We start from the raw sequence: 14,740 nt of genomic DNA on the forward strand, positions 1-14,740 counted from the left end.
AAAGGCTTACAAATCCTGGTTTTGTTCCTGGCTTTGTCATGAATAAGTTGAGAATGGTAACGAAGCCCTTCAGATTGACTAAGGTCTGACATGTTTAGTAACTTTACCAGTGGCAGTAGCCAGACGAAGATGGCGGTGCGTAACTGGCAACCTGGATGTGACACACTCACGGACTTTCTAATGAGTCAAACTGTAGAGGGTGGGGCGTCGAAATTAAAACAATAAGATTTCGGGGCTGTAAATAACATTTTTAAATGAGTATATCCCGGCTGAACTACTGTTATCAGTTATAGAGGTATTGGAAAATAAGATGATTTCATTTAACGATGACTTGACAATAATTTATTACATATGGCTCCTTTAATGATTGAGGGGCAGGAATAATAACACGGCAAATGTAATAGTGAAGAGTGACGTGGTACATTCCAAACATTGTATCTTCATCCGACATTTTAATTTCCTCTTCTTTTCATTTCCACCACATCAGCACAGGAAGTGCGTGCTGGCCGGCGGCTAATTAAAAACAGCGCCTGCATACGTCTGGGTCAGTCAGAACGCACGGCAACACGATCGGAACCATCACGACCACATATGCTCGTATAATAACGTCCAACAAGGCAGACTTTAGACTCATGTGTATATGGTGTGTGTGTGCAGACACCCACCTGAATTACCCGCAGTGTATTTCTCCGGAATGCCCCGGTTGCAAGCGGGCTCTTTATAGGACGCCTAAAAGATGACCACAGCCTCTCAAACATGAGCAAACGATGCGCAAACAGGGCGGGGGAAGCGGGAGGCGGTTAGCCGGCGTCCATGCGGGTGATTTTGAGGCCGTGTTGATTGGTTAATTGGATAAAGCCGTCAAACATGGGATGACAACGGTGACGATTGACAAAGAGTGTGGCGATCAATTCAATCGGTATTGGCTGATCTGACGAGCAGATGATCTCAGTCACGAATCAAGAACCGTGTCCCCATTCAGAACTCGGCGCTTTACAAACCTCAGACTCCTGCAGCACTTTGGTGCTCGCACTCATCTCCAAAACCCTGTTCTGCAAGTGTGCACGCACACAGAAACACAAACATAGACGCATCTTTGACACTTGTCATTACATCATCACCTGACTGCTTTTTTTAAAACCTCATTTTTATCGGACTTTTTAGAAAGAACAGACTTGATACCAAAAAAATATAAATAACTTAAGAGAAATAGAAAAAAACCTCATTGTATTTCCTTCAAAAATAAATAAATAAAAAACCTCACAGGGCTGTTATGTACTTCTTAAATCTTTTCGACTTTGGGGCCCAACTTTTCCACTACAGGGGGTCCCCCTCTCAAAAATTAACACCGAGTTAGTAATCTTACTCTTGATTTGAATTGTATTCAATAATTATATCCGCCTACTTGCAGGTTAACAGAATAAACCTTGTCAAATGATATGAAGGCATGTGTTTATCACAAAGATTAACATCAAAGGACTCAAAAAATGCTTGAAAAAATACATTTACATACAATTAAGGCAGAGCTAAAAAAAATAAACTATAGGTAATTTAGGATCAATAATAATAATAAAAATAATATAAAGTTTTCCTGAAGAAACTGTCAATGAAATGCAAGTGAAAATACAGCTTCACTTCCCATTGTTGGGCTATGAGCGCCCCCTACAGGGCCGCCAAAAATATCTTTGTCAGCTGTGGTCCGTATGCGGAACTCAGTTGTAATACACTTTTCCACCACTTGTTGTAGTAATGACAATTTCAAACAAACAGAAGAAGTCTGGAGCTAAAGTCATAGATACGTTTTTTAAGCGCAAAAACATATGACTAAAGTGGTCAAGCTGTATTTTCATTTGCACTTTAATTGTATTGACAGTTTAGTCAAGAAACATATTCATTATTCATTTAGTTTATTTTAGCACATTTGTTGGTAAATACAGGTTGTCAGTTATTCTTACACAGTATATTCGGTTAGTACTTTTTCCCCCATAATTAGCCTGACTTACACCGAAGGTTTATGTGTTGAATAAATAATAATCTTTGTTATAAACACGGTTTCATGACATTTGACAAAGTTGGAAACTGTAAGTATGTTAGATATAATTATTCAATGTGATTAAAATCAAGAGTAAGACGACTAATTCAGTGTTCATATTTGAGTGGGACCCGGGCCCCTCTGTAGTGTAAAAGTTGGGCTCTGAGGTCAAAAATGTTCAGAACCCCTGCTTTAGAGCCACTTATCTGAGCCTAACTTAGCCTGTCCATAACATTTTCTCTGTCATGAATAAGTTAGTTGGATGTACCTAGGGATGATGTTAGCATAGCATTGCACTGACATTAGCATGACATAGCTTGGATGTGTCTCAATTGGTACAGTCGTATACTAACATCGTCATTTAGTACATATGTGTACTACACTGGTACCGCTAATAGCAGTACACGCTACAGCAGTGATTCCCAAACCATTAGTAGTACGCGTCTCCATCTCCTGGTACGCCAAATATTTCACTCATTATTGAAGTACAGTGTATTATTGTCCTATGTTCAAACAGTGTTACTGTTCAAACTGTGTGTAATGTTAGTGACCAAAAATGTTTAAACTTTTCAAATAAAACACCTGCCTTGTTTTTCATGAACACTTAGGCCTACTACGCTACTGTATTTTATTGAAGTACAGTGTATTATTGTCCTATGTTCAAACACAGTGTTACTGTTCAAACTGTGTGTAATATTAGTGACTAAAAATGTTTAAACTTTTCAAACACCTGCCTTGTTTTTATGAACACTTAGGCCTACTACGCTACTGTATTTTATTATAGTACAGTGTATTATTTTCCTATGTTCAAACACAGTGTTACTGTTCAAACTGTGTGTAATGTTACACTGACCAAAAAATATTAAACTTTTCAAATGAAAGACCTGCCTTGTTTTTCATGAACACTTAGGCCTACTACGCTACTGTATTTTATTGAAGTACAGTGTATTATTTTCCTATGTTCAAACAAGATGTTACTGTTCAAACTGTGTGTAATGTTAGTGCTTAAAAATGTTTAAACTTTTCAAACACCTGCCTTGTTTTTATGAACACTTAGGCTTACTACGCTACTGTACTTTATTATAGTACAGTGTATTATTTTCCTATGTTCAAACACAGTGTTACTGTTCAAACTGTGTGTAATGTTACACTGACCAAAAAATATTAAACTTTTCAAAGTAAACACCTGCCTTGTTTTTCATGAACACTTAGGCCTTCTACGCTACTGTATTTTATTGAAGTACAGTGTATTATTTTCCTATGTTCAAACACAGTGTTACTGTTCAAACTGTGTGTAATGTTAGTGACTAAAAATTTTTAAACTTTTCAAACACCTGCCTTGTTTTTATGAACACTTAGGCCTACTACGCTACTGTATTTTATTGAAGTACAGTGTATTATGGTCCTATGTTCAAACACAGTGTTACTGTTCAAACTGTGTGTAATGTTAGTGACTAAAAATGTCTAAACTTTTCAAACACCTGCCTTGTTTTTATGAACACTTAGGCCTACTACACTACTGTATTTTATTATAGTACAGTGTATTATTGTCTTATGTTCAAACACAGTGTTACTGTTCAAACTGTGTAATGTTAGTGAACAAAAATATTAAACTTTTCAAATAAAAGACCTGCCTTGTTTTTAATGAACACTTAGGCCTACTACGCTACTGTACTTTATTGAAGTACAGTGTATTATTGTCCTATGTTCAAACACAGTGTTACTGTTCAAACTGTGTGTAATGTTACACTGACCAAAAAATATTAAACTTTTCAAATGAAAGACCTGCCTTGTTTTTCATTAACACTTAGGCCTACTACGCTACTGTATTTTATTGAAGTACAGTGTATTATTTTCCTATGTTCAAACAGAGTGTTACTGTTCAAACTGTGTGTAATGTTAGTGACTAAAAATGTTTAAACTTTTCAAACACCTGCCTTGTTTTTATGAACACTTAGGCTTACTACGCTACTGTACTTTATTATAGTACAGTGTATTATTTTCCTATGTTCAAACAGTGTTACTGTTCAAACTGTGTGTAATGTTACACTGACCAAAAAATATTAAACTTTTCAAATGAAAGACCTGCCTTGTTTTTCATGAACACTTAGGCCTACTACGCTACTGTATTTTATTGAAGTACAGTGTATTATTTTCCTATGTTCAAACACAGTGTTACTGCTCAAACCGTGTGTAATGTTAGTGACCAAAAATATTAAACTTTTCAAATGAAAGACCTGCCTTGTTTTGAGTGAACACTTAGGCCTACTACGCTACTGTATTTTAATGTTGGTCAAAATGGAAAGCCAAGTGTTTTCTGAGGTGGTACTTGATGAGAAAAGTATAAGAAACACTGCTGTACAGGAATTACACCCCGTCCCCAATAGTCACCATCAGCGGTGGGGGGAGAGGCTAACTTAAGTGGTTGCAATTTACCGTTAAAAAGAGAACATTTTGGATTTGGGACAGGACTAGACTGTACACTGTACCACCATACTGATGGAAGTATTCCATTTGAGACAGAGCCCTGGTTGTGTTTAGGATGGCAGGCGCACATTGAACTATGGTGGAGGACTGACATGTTGCGGGGACCACTGTGAGACCATGGAACTCACATCCAGTCCACTTAAAGGGATTAGTAAGTCCCATGGGGATGACTTAACGCTCATGCAGGTGGAACATGCAAGCACACGTGCACACACGGTTACCTTCTTGAGTCTGTGGCGCACCAAGGCGGCAATGATGATGGTGGCGAGTCCGAGGGCGATGAAGCTGTACTGCATGACTTCCATGACGGCGGGCAGGACCACCAGGTTGGTGTGAAAGGTGTCAAGGATGGGCCCGTCGATGAAGCCGCTCTGTGGACAGGAAGTGAAACAAAGACACTGTTAAAATGTCTACTTTGAAGAGTTATGTGCACTTCTATGAAAGTTCTGAAAGGAAGTCCTTCCTGTGGCGGCTCACCTCCTCAAACCAAATCATTGGCATCACGGTCTCAGCGATCTTCCCAGTCTCTCTAGGAGAAAAAGGAATGAGGACGTTAGGTGCCAAGCTCGCCAACAGGAAGTCTTTGATGGCACAAGCTGAATGGAAGCTAACAATGCAACTAAAGGCGAGACAAGAGGTAAGGGAATTGATCCTACGTAATCGCTGACACTCTCTTCATGTAGAGGTTGAGCTGCAGGCGGATGGACACGTTGAGCGGAACGCCGGTTTGCTGCGAAGACAAACACACAACACCTTTAACGACTCACACGGGACGCACAAACCTTCCAGCTGAGGGTCTGGTGAGCGGCCCCCAATGAACAATTGTGTTCCCATGGAGGCAAACACGTATCGTGCCCAGACAGGAAACTTTAGGCCCTGAAGTTTACGTCTGCTTGATTACGACTTCCTTCACGTTGTCCGCTAATGGACTTTACAAATGTTTCACTCGCTAAACACCACTTGGCCTCAACGCATGTGTGGACTGAACGACTCACAACAAAGGTTAGCACCAACGCTACATTTTCTTTAAGTCGCACCGTTCACAAACTCACCTCAACTCTCCCCTCGCTTTAACGACGCTTTGCTTCTTTTTACACTTGTACGACAGTTGAGAATGGTAAACTGTGACTTTAAAATCATGCCAACGTTGACACTTTTATACTACTATAGTAACACTGCTTTTTACACTTGGAACATAAACATATGACTTGAATAGTAAAGCTTTTATAACTCCTTAACGCACAGGTCAAACTGAAGGCCCCCCCACTTCATTTTATGTGGCCCACGAAAGCCTGAAATTAATATGCGTCTTTCCTTACTAAATGTAATCAACTTTCCATTTTGACTGAAAAAAAGTACATGTACCGAATTTTCCGGACTATAAGGCGCATTTCAAATCCTTTCATTTTCTCAAAACTCGACAGTGCGCCTTATAACCCGGTGCGCCTAATGTACGGAATAATTCTGGTTGTGCTTACTGACCTCGAAGCGATTTCATTTGGTACATGGTGAAATGATAAGTGTAACCAGTAGATGGCAGTCACAAATAAGAGATACGTCTAGACCGCAAATGCCTCCACATGTCAAAAGTTTGGACACACCTTCTCGTTCAATGAGTTTTCTTTATTTTCATGACTATTTACTTTGTGGATTGTCACTGAAGGCATCAAAACTATGAATGAACACATCTGGAGTTATGTACTTAACAAAAAAAAGTGGAAAAAACTGAAAACACGTTTTATATTCTAGTTTCTTCAAAATAGCCACTCTGATTACTGTTTTGCACTCTCTTGGCATTCTCTCGATGAGCTTCCAGAGGTAGTCACCTGAAATGGTTTTCACTTCACAGGTGTGCTAGAAGCTCATCGAGAGAATGCCAAGAGTGTGACAATCTACAATAGAAAATAGTTGTGAAAATAAAGAAAACACATTGCATGAGGAGAAGGTGTGTCCAAACTTTTGGCCTGTACTGCATATTTAATTAACTGGCATGTGGCCCTCAATGAAAACGAGATTGACACCCCTGGCTTAAAAGATTATTTCTGAAAAATGAGGTGTGGATGTGGACCAGACGCCTGAGCAGATTGCATTTTAGATTGTTCTGTAGTCATAAAATATGCAAAACAACAACAACGAATGCATTTTCCTCATTCTCAGAATTGATGTTCTTGTAATCGTTAACATGAATTGTTTTATTGAAGCTATAAAGATATGACCAATTACCTTATCTCCAACCACAGGCCGATTAACTCTCTGTGTGTGTGTCGCAGTTGCCAACATTTGGTGTTTGCTATCGAGTGTAGATCCCCTGAACACACTGTATGAACTACATGTACAGTATAGTCATAAAGTCACAGGTGTGACAGAAGCGCTCTGCTGTTTAAAGCAGTCATAATATCATGTTTTTCTTCATTTAAAACCCTTCCTTGTGGTCTATATATCATGTAATGGTGGTTCTTTGGTCAAAATGTTGCATAAATTATGTTCAGGATGCACCGTTTTGTAGGCGGTCTTGTTTACATGCCTCCACTTTGACTGCAACTTGTCCCAGTTGCAGTTTTAGCGCTCCCATATGGAGTATTCCGACAGATACACATTTGAAATATACGCTACTTTGTATTACAAATGCGTAGGATGCATGTGCACGTACAAGCCATTCTGCCACACAACAAGAGGATAGAGGCAAAAGAGGAGCTTATTGATTACACTGTTGGACTGGCAGACTTGTGCAAAGATCTCCAGGTAAACCGCTAGCATATACAGTGGACCCTGGACTCCATTAGAAAACATTTTGTGCTTGCTCGTATTTAAGAGATTGAGGAAGCCGACTTCCCACTACAGCAAGTTTTTAATCGTGATGAGAACTGACTTTCCGGGAAAAAAAAATATGCCAAAGCGGACTTATATCACAGCGGCACCTCGGATACAAACCGGGATCCCTTCTCTCCCTCTGTTGGCTGGTTTCTCTTCTTGTGAGGAACAAGCCGATGTTAATGAGAGTCAGAATCAGCTTTATGAACTGGAAATTAGGGCTGCAACAAATAATCGATTAAATCGATTAAAATGGATTATAAAAATAGTTGCCGATCAATTTAGCCATCGATTCGTTGGATCTATGCTATGCGCAGATGCAATTTTTTCATTTTTTTTTTTTTTATAAACCTTTATTTATAAACTGCAACATGTACAAACAGCTGAGAAACAATAATCAAAATAAGTATGGTGCCAGTATGCTGTTTTTAAAAAAATAAAATACTGGAAAGGATAGAAATGTAGTTTGTCTCCTTTATCTGATTATTAATCGAAGTAATAATCGACAGATTAATCGATCATCAAATTAATCGTTAGTTGCAGCCCTACTGGAAATACATTTTCCTTTTTTATTATTGTAGCAATGTGGTTGTTTAAGTTAAGGATTTTTGTGATTTCGGATTGTTTGACAGGACATCAAAAGGACTTAAGTTGTGTGTGGACGTGTTGGCAGAGCAGCGCATGTAGCACAGTTCAACTTGGCGTTGTTGTTGTTTTGACTTTTTAATGTATAGTTCATTTATCACCTCCTTGTTATGTTTGGTTGACATACAGTACTGTATACTGTAGCACTCTATTGTGTTCAAAGTAGGGTTGTCTCGATACCAATATTTTGGTACTGGTACCAAAATATATTTAGATACTTTTCTAAATAAAGGGGACCACAAAAAAATTGCATTATTGGCTTTATTTTTAACAAAAAATCTTAGTGTACATTAAACATATGTTTATTATTGCAATCAAAGAACAATTTAGTCCTTAAATAAAATAGTGAACATACTAGACAACTTGTATTTTATTAGTAAGTAAACAAAGGCTCCTAATTAGTCTGCTGACGTATGCCGTAACATATTGTGTCATTTTTCATTCTATTATTTTGTCAAAATTATAAAGGACAAGCTGTAAAAATTGATTATTAATCAACTTGTTCATTTACTGCTAATATCTGTTTATTTTCTGTTTCAACATGTTCTATCTACACTTCTGTTAAAATGTAATAATCACTTATTCTTCTGTTGTTTGATACTTTATATTAGTTTCAGATGATACCACAAATGTAGGTATGGATCCGATACCAAGTAGTTACAGGATCATACATTGAACATAATTTAAGTTCTCATGTGTCCAGGGACGTATTTCCTGAGTTAATGAATATAATATGAATTTAAAAGAAAAAAAGATTTTGTGCCGATAAAAAAATATCGAATTAATCATAGTAGTATCGCGTAGATACGGTCTTGTACTTGGTATCATTACAGCGGATGTCAGGTGTAGATCCACCCATGGCTTTTGTTTACATTGTGATGCCGGTGAGCTGTTGTATCCTCCTACGGTGTTTAGCTCTTCCTCGTCCTGCAGTGATAATGCTACTTGTAACAAACATACTTTATTTGTTGCCATGGAGGCCAGTATTAGTGATTTAGAAGTAGCTAAAACACTGCAGATTGCGGATGGATGTTAGCTGCTAGCTAACTAGCCATGTCTTAAAAGCACCTTTTCCTGAGGACGTTTCAGTGTTACAACTTCACCTTTATCTTTACTTTTTAAGCCAAAATGCAACAGTTCTCCCTTTTCTGTCTACACACTGTGTCTGCTTGTAAGTACTCAGTGATTGTGCGCTGCTGAACACGCTCCTCTGCTCGTAAAACCAGCAATGTCACGACTGTAGAAAAAATAATAATAATATGGCGAACCGGTACTTTTCAAGCTGAATAGTACCGTGTTTGATTCATTAGTACCGCGATTCTATACTAGTACCGGTATACCGTTTAACCCTAGTTCAAAGTGTACAATCCTTAAGTAAAATAGGGACTTTTGTCGAGAGTGGAACACATTATACATATTAAATTATTTCAGTGGAAATTTGCTCCACTATACGAACTTTGTGATTTACGAACCCTGTTCAAGAGCCAATTAAGTTTGTAAATCGAGGTTCCACTGTATGGAGAAATCCGGTGACGTTACACGTTGGGAAAAGTCACACGTCGGGGCGAATTACAAAGGCAAGATTGTTTTATAAATATCTCCGCCATCCGTCCATCGTTTGAGTTCACATTTTCGGGATTTATGGGGATCTCGAACACACAAATCAGGTACCGGTAAGTTCTCAAAGTTGATTTTGCATAATATGACTTCTTCAAAAACGCTGGTCAAGGATGTCAGGAGACGAGCAATTTCCGGAAGTCTCCGGCCAAATTCTGGAGAGTCGGCAGCGCTGGTGTGTAGGGCTAAAGGAGGCCTTGACATAGTTTTAAAAGTGTTTATATGTTAGGAAAGAGCCTGAGTGACCTTTGACCTGCACTGGTTACCCAATGTTGAAGGACTTATAACCCAGATCCAAAATACAAAGTCTGAATGACGCATTTATCAGTTTTTCATGTCCTCATAAACTGCTGTCTTTATCATTGAGCACATTTCTTTGTTCTGATAAAGTTCTCAGAAGAATCAGCGCCCAAGTGTGCGTGTGTGTGTGTTTGTGTGTGTGTGTGTGTGTGTGTGTGTGTGTGTGTGTGTGTGTGTGCTCACAGGGTGAATGTCTATAAAGAGTCCATGCTCGTCCTCATTAGGGTGGAGTCCTTGAACGTAGTCCAGCAGAACCGGATCAGCGTTGAAGAAGTGAGGATGAGAGATGAAGACGGGAGACTCTGAAGAAGAAGGCGGGGTGTCAAGAGAGTGCCATTTGTCTACGTGAAGCAGAGGCCCGCCCGGGTCGGTCTTACTTACTGTGGCGGCAGCTGCTGACGTTGAGCAGGCCAGACTGGCGACAGGGACAGAATCCCTCATTGGGAGCGTAGTCACTGCTGTTGGCGAAGAGCGTCTTGGGGGCCACGAAGCGGTACAAGGGGATGCCCTTAATGCTACCAGGCCGCTGGTAGACCAGTTCCATGGACCTGGCACCACAGGCCGCTTATAAACATAATAATAATACAAAATGGAAAAAAGACAAAACAAGTGGCGTACCTGCAGGCGTCCGGGCTGTAAAAAGGAAGCGTGCTCGTCTTAGTAAGGAAGGGGGGCCACATCTGACCCGCGGTGCCGTTGATCATGTTGCACTGCGGCGTCCTCCAGTAGTCCAACTAATCACACACACAACATTCATCTAGTTTCATCATGTTATGTAATCACAGCATCATTATTACCATACCATCAAAATATCCTGTTTATGTTTTTAATGAACTAAACATCCAGAGGAGACATGCTGAGTCAGCAATCCTGCCTACTCATCCTGTGGTCATGACATGACGTCCACCTTGCCCTCTTGTTGAAGACGTCCAAATGACAGGAAATGATCGTTTTGTGCACCTTGATGACGTCTCACCTCCGTCAGGCCGTTCCAGGAGTCCACCCTGTGCACGTTCCTGATGTTGTCCTGACCCGTGAAGATGGTGAACAGGCCCGTGTCGGAGTTGTTGAACTGCAGGAGGGTGAAAGAGCACGTTCGCGTGATTTGAACTTAATGAAAAAGACTGAAAATAAGCCGGGGGTCTGGGGGCATGTTCAATTTTTGCAATTGAACATGCAAAAAATTTGCAAAAAAAAAGCACAATTTAAAGAGGTTTCAGTGTTTACATACACTACCGTTCAAAAGTTTGGGGTCACCCAAACAATTTTGTGGAATAGCCTTCATTTCTAAGAACAAGAATAGACTGTCGCGTTTCAGATGAAAGTTCTCTTTTTCTGGCCATTTTGAGCGTTTAATTGACCCCACAAATGTGATGCTCCAGAAACTCAATCTGCTCAAAGGAAGGTCAGTTTTGTAGCTTCTGTAACGAGCTAAACTGTTTTCAGATGTGTGAACATGATTGCACAAGGGTTTTCTAATCATCAATTAGCCTTCTGAGCCAATGAGCAAACACATTGTACCATTAGAACACTGGAGTGATAGTTGCTGGAAATGGGCCTCTATACACCTATGTAGATATTGCACCAAAAACCAGACATTTGCAGCTAGAATAGTCATTTACCACATTAGCAATGTATAGAGTGTACTTCTTTAAAGTTAAGACTAGTTTAAAGTTATCTTCATTGAAAAATAAGGACATTTTAATGTGACCCCAAACTTTTGAACGGTAGTGTAATTGAAAATTGATCAAGAGAGTTGACATAAATACAAACCCCATTCATCCAAATGAATCACCGTGTCTGTTTCAGTCACTACAGTAACTACAACTTGTGTTCACATCCACAGGAACCACATGGGTTAGCCTACTCAATACAGTATTTACAACCTTACTAGTGTTCACTTCACAGCCACAGATGGTCCATCTAGTTATTGACATTATTTACACATTACATTCAAAATGATTCAACTATTCAATGTCAAAATATAAAGAGTAGAAATAATGAACAAAATGTCAGCTACTGTCTTGTTGTAAAACACCAATGAAAATGAAATGTAACATTTAGACAGGCTATATGTACTGTAGCAAACGTGTCCGCCACAATCATGTGTGTTCTTAAATGTGTATTCCACCCCTTGCATGTCGAGAACAGTTTTGATTTGTGCTTACATGGTAAACAAGTCAAAAGAATGTTTTATCCAGGCGCATACATTTGTCCAAATGTGGCCAAGTAGACACATTGTGGGTTTCCTGGGCGTGGTCTACATCGCTAAAAGAAACATCTAAGGAAGAGAATCCCTCTGCCATCTTCCACGAGTATTTTAATATATAAATCACCCCTTGAATATTCCCTCTTCTCTTCTCTGACTCTCTCCTCGTCATTTGGGATGTCTGTTGTGATTTCACTTCCTGGTTCCATGAACCCGCCCTATCTTGCCTCTGATTGGCCTGTCCCTAATGTTTTGCCCTAACCTTAACCAATCGTGACTCATCATAGTAAACCAACCAATCATGGATTTTCTTATACGTAAACCAACCAATCATCACTGATGTTTCCCGTATATGTTGTCCCCTGCCCGTGGAGTTGCACTAGTCAATTTCTCTCTTTCTCTTCTTTTGTAGCATGTAGCTTAGCTAACCGCTACATGGGTCTAAAAACAGCTAAACTACGGGAATCGCTACTTGTTTAAAAAGTAGCGAGACTACTGTCAAGCTACTGGGAAATGTACACAGCTTCGATTTTTAAGTTAATCATTTTTAATGGAAAACCGTACTTTTTACCACTGGATTTTCAAAAACCGTACTCATTACGGGAAATCTGTAGTTGTTGGCAGGTATGGTAAAGAGACGGATCAAGATTTTAACACACATTGTAGGTCGGAAAAAACGGAAAATATTTTTTTATATTTTTACAGAGATAAAAAAGACGGATTTCCGACTATAGACGGAAAAATGACATGTCTGAATAAACTAATCAAGACAAAACACAGACGTCCCAGGATGCTCACCTCGGCAAAGAGTCCAAATTTACCGGAGCTGGGCAGCATTCCCGGCAGGTATTTGTTGAGGAAGTCTACGAGGCCGCTGTCGTAGCCCCACATGAGCTCGCCCACGGTCTTGGTGAGGAAGGGTCCCTCCTTGAAAGTCTTGAAGGTGGCGCTGATCATCAGGCGCACGGCAAAGGGAAGGTTCTCCATCATGACCGCCGCCCCCTGTTGGACAACACAAGTCAATCACAACGCGCCAAGACGCCCCCCGGCCCCAAGCCGACTTACCAGGACCAGCATGTTGGGGATGGTGACCACGTCGGACTCGTTCCCAGACGACATGTCGGGTTCGAAGTAGTAGCTCCGGTATTCGCGGTAAGACACCGTGTTGTTGGCGTGGAACGTGACGTTCTCCTTCTGAATGCGCTTCCTGACAAGACACTTAGCTTGTGACGATGACATCGTTGAAAAAAAAATGTGTGTCAGCGTCTCACCTGTACACGTAGGGTCCTCGCTGCTCCACCATCGGCTTCTCGCCATTCAGGACCTCTTTGGGGTTCAGGATGTTGAAGAAGTACACGGACATGTAGAAGGGGACAGGGACGTCCTTCCACATGGTGTAGGTCATTTTGTTCTTGGGGTCGATCACCGTGTTCTTGAGACAAGAGACAGGTAGTGCACATGTTAGTACACGCCACACCATGACCCCTAGACACACACTTTTGTGTGTTGCTCGTTTAGGTTCATTATGTCTCCTTGTTCACATACTTTCCATCTATTGGACCTAAAATATTGTCTGACTAGAAGAACATTGAAAAGTGTACATTTGTGTTATAAACAATGAACTAGGACATCAACACATACATTTGATTTTGGTTATGATACGCCTGGGTTTTCGTGTCCGGAAAATGACAGAGTTGGCCATTTCTATGGTATTCATGAGATTGTAACAGACTGTTATTGATCTGATGTTGTGCTTTCCTACTTAGAAGCTTGAAGCGACAGCACATACAATATTAATTGTTTGTCTTTTATGCACGTAATATTTATTAAGTGTGAAATGTATAATTCTGATGGTCCTGCTACACTGCATTCATTTAAATGCACTTTAAGTGTTGGATCACCTATATCCTGTGTGTCAAAGTCAAGGCCCGCGGGCCAGATCCGACACACGAATGAATTATCTATGACCCCCAGGATGATATTTGATTAGTATTAGAACCGGCCCGCAGGCCACAGCCTCCTGCTGCTGTTGTTTTGCACGCACCAATAATCCATCCGTGTTGGTGCTAGGAATTTTCAAAATGGGGTCCCAGGGACCCCATTAAGTCATAAAAATGGGGTCCCAGAGTACATTTTTGGAGTCCCACTTTTTTGTAACAGTTTTGAAAACAAATTATAATTGCATGCATTATCCTGTTGTATCTCACATTCTATATTGTGTTTTGGAAAAAGGTTGGCATAAACGTTAATTCATTTAAAAAAATAATACAGAAGAAAAATGTTCATGCATTTGTAAATCTATTCAGTTATAAACATTCATTCACTTGCTTATTTCCTTCATGGATCTAAACTTTACCGCTGCCGGTATTTTGTTCTATATTTTTATTGTAGTATTTTCAGAATGTGTTTGTTCTATTTTTGGCCAAAGTAAGACAAAGAAAACAATCTGAAGTGGTCTTTATTTTTTAGTTGTAATGCCATGATTTTAATAGTCATGGATTTTCCTCCATGCGGCCCCCGAGCTAAAAATGAGTTTGACACCCTTAACCTATATCATAGCACTATACGTACTGTTAACATGTTAAAACCTAAAGTGCAATATATTTATCTGTACAGTAATCTATTTATTTATACCTTCC

General features: G+C 39.8%; 1 protein-coding gene across 4 annotated transcripts in view; it reads right to left on the reverse strand.

Moving 5' to 3' along the window:
- Positions 1 to 14,740, reverse strand: part of LOC133638338 (scavenger receptor class B member 1-like) — a 32,586-nt gene that overhangs the window by 1,654 nt on the left and 16,192 nt on the right. For 2 of the 4 annotated variants that reach the window (XM_062030857.1, XM_062030856.1), the window contains exons 2-13: positions 13,373 to 13,533; positions 13,167 to 13,308; positions 12,900 to 13,103; positions 10,869 to 10,964; positions 10,511 to 10,626; positions 10,274 to 10,440; positions 10,076 to 10,194; positions 5,176 to 5,249; positions 4,997 to 5,048; positions 4,741 to 4,890; positions 1,002 to 1,052; positions 666 to 729 (exon numbers count right to left, since the gene is read on the reverse strand). In XM_062030857.1, the coding sequence (XP_061886841.1) occupies positions 666 to 729; positions 1,002 to 1,052; positions 4,741 to 4,890; positions 4,997 to 5,048; positions 5,176 to 5,249; positions 10,076 to 10,194; positions 10,274 to 10,440; positions 10,511 to 10,626; positions 10,869 to 10,964; positions 12,900 to 13,103; positions 13,167 to 13,308; positions 13,373 to 13,533 (1,396 nt within the window). The remainder of the gene's footprint in view (positions 1 to 665; positions 730 to 1,001; positions 1,053 to 4,740; positions 4,891 to 4,996; positions 5,049 to 5,175; positions 5,250 to 10,075; positions 10,195 to 10,273; positions 10,441 to 10,510; positions 10,627 to 10,868; positions 10,965 to 12,899; positions 13,104 to 13,166; positions 13,309 to 13,372; positions 13,534 to 14,740) is intronic. The other 2 variants (XM_062030859.1, XM_062030858.1) reach the window with 2 other exon arrangements.

The sequence above is a fragment of the Entelurus aequoreus genome, linkage group LG21 (genome assembly GCF_033978785.1).
Source record: "Entelurus aequoreus isolate RoL-2023_Sb linkage group LG21, RoL_Eaeq_v1.1, whole genome shotgun sequence".
Classification (NCBI taxonomy): Eukaryota; Metazoa; Chordata; class Actinopteri; order Syngnathiformes; family Syngnathidae; genus Entelurus; species Entelurus aequoreus.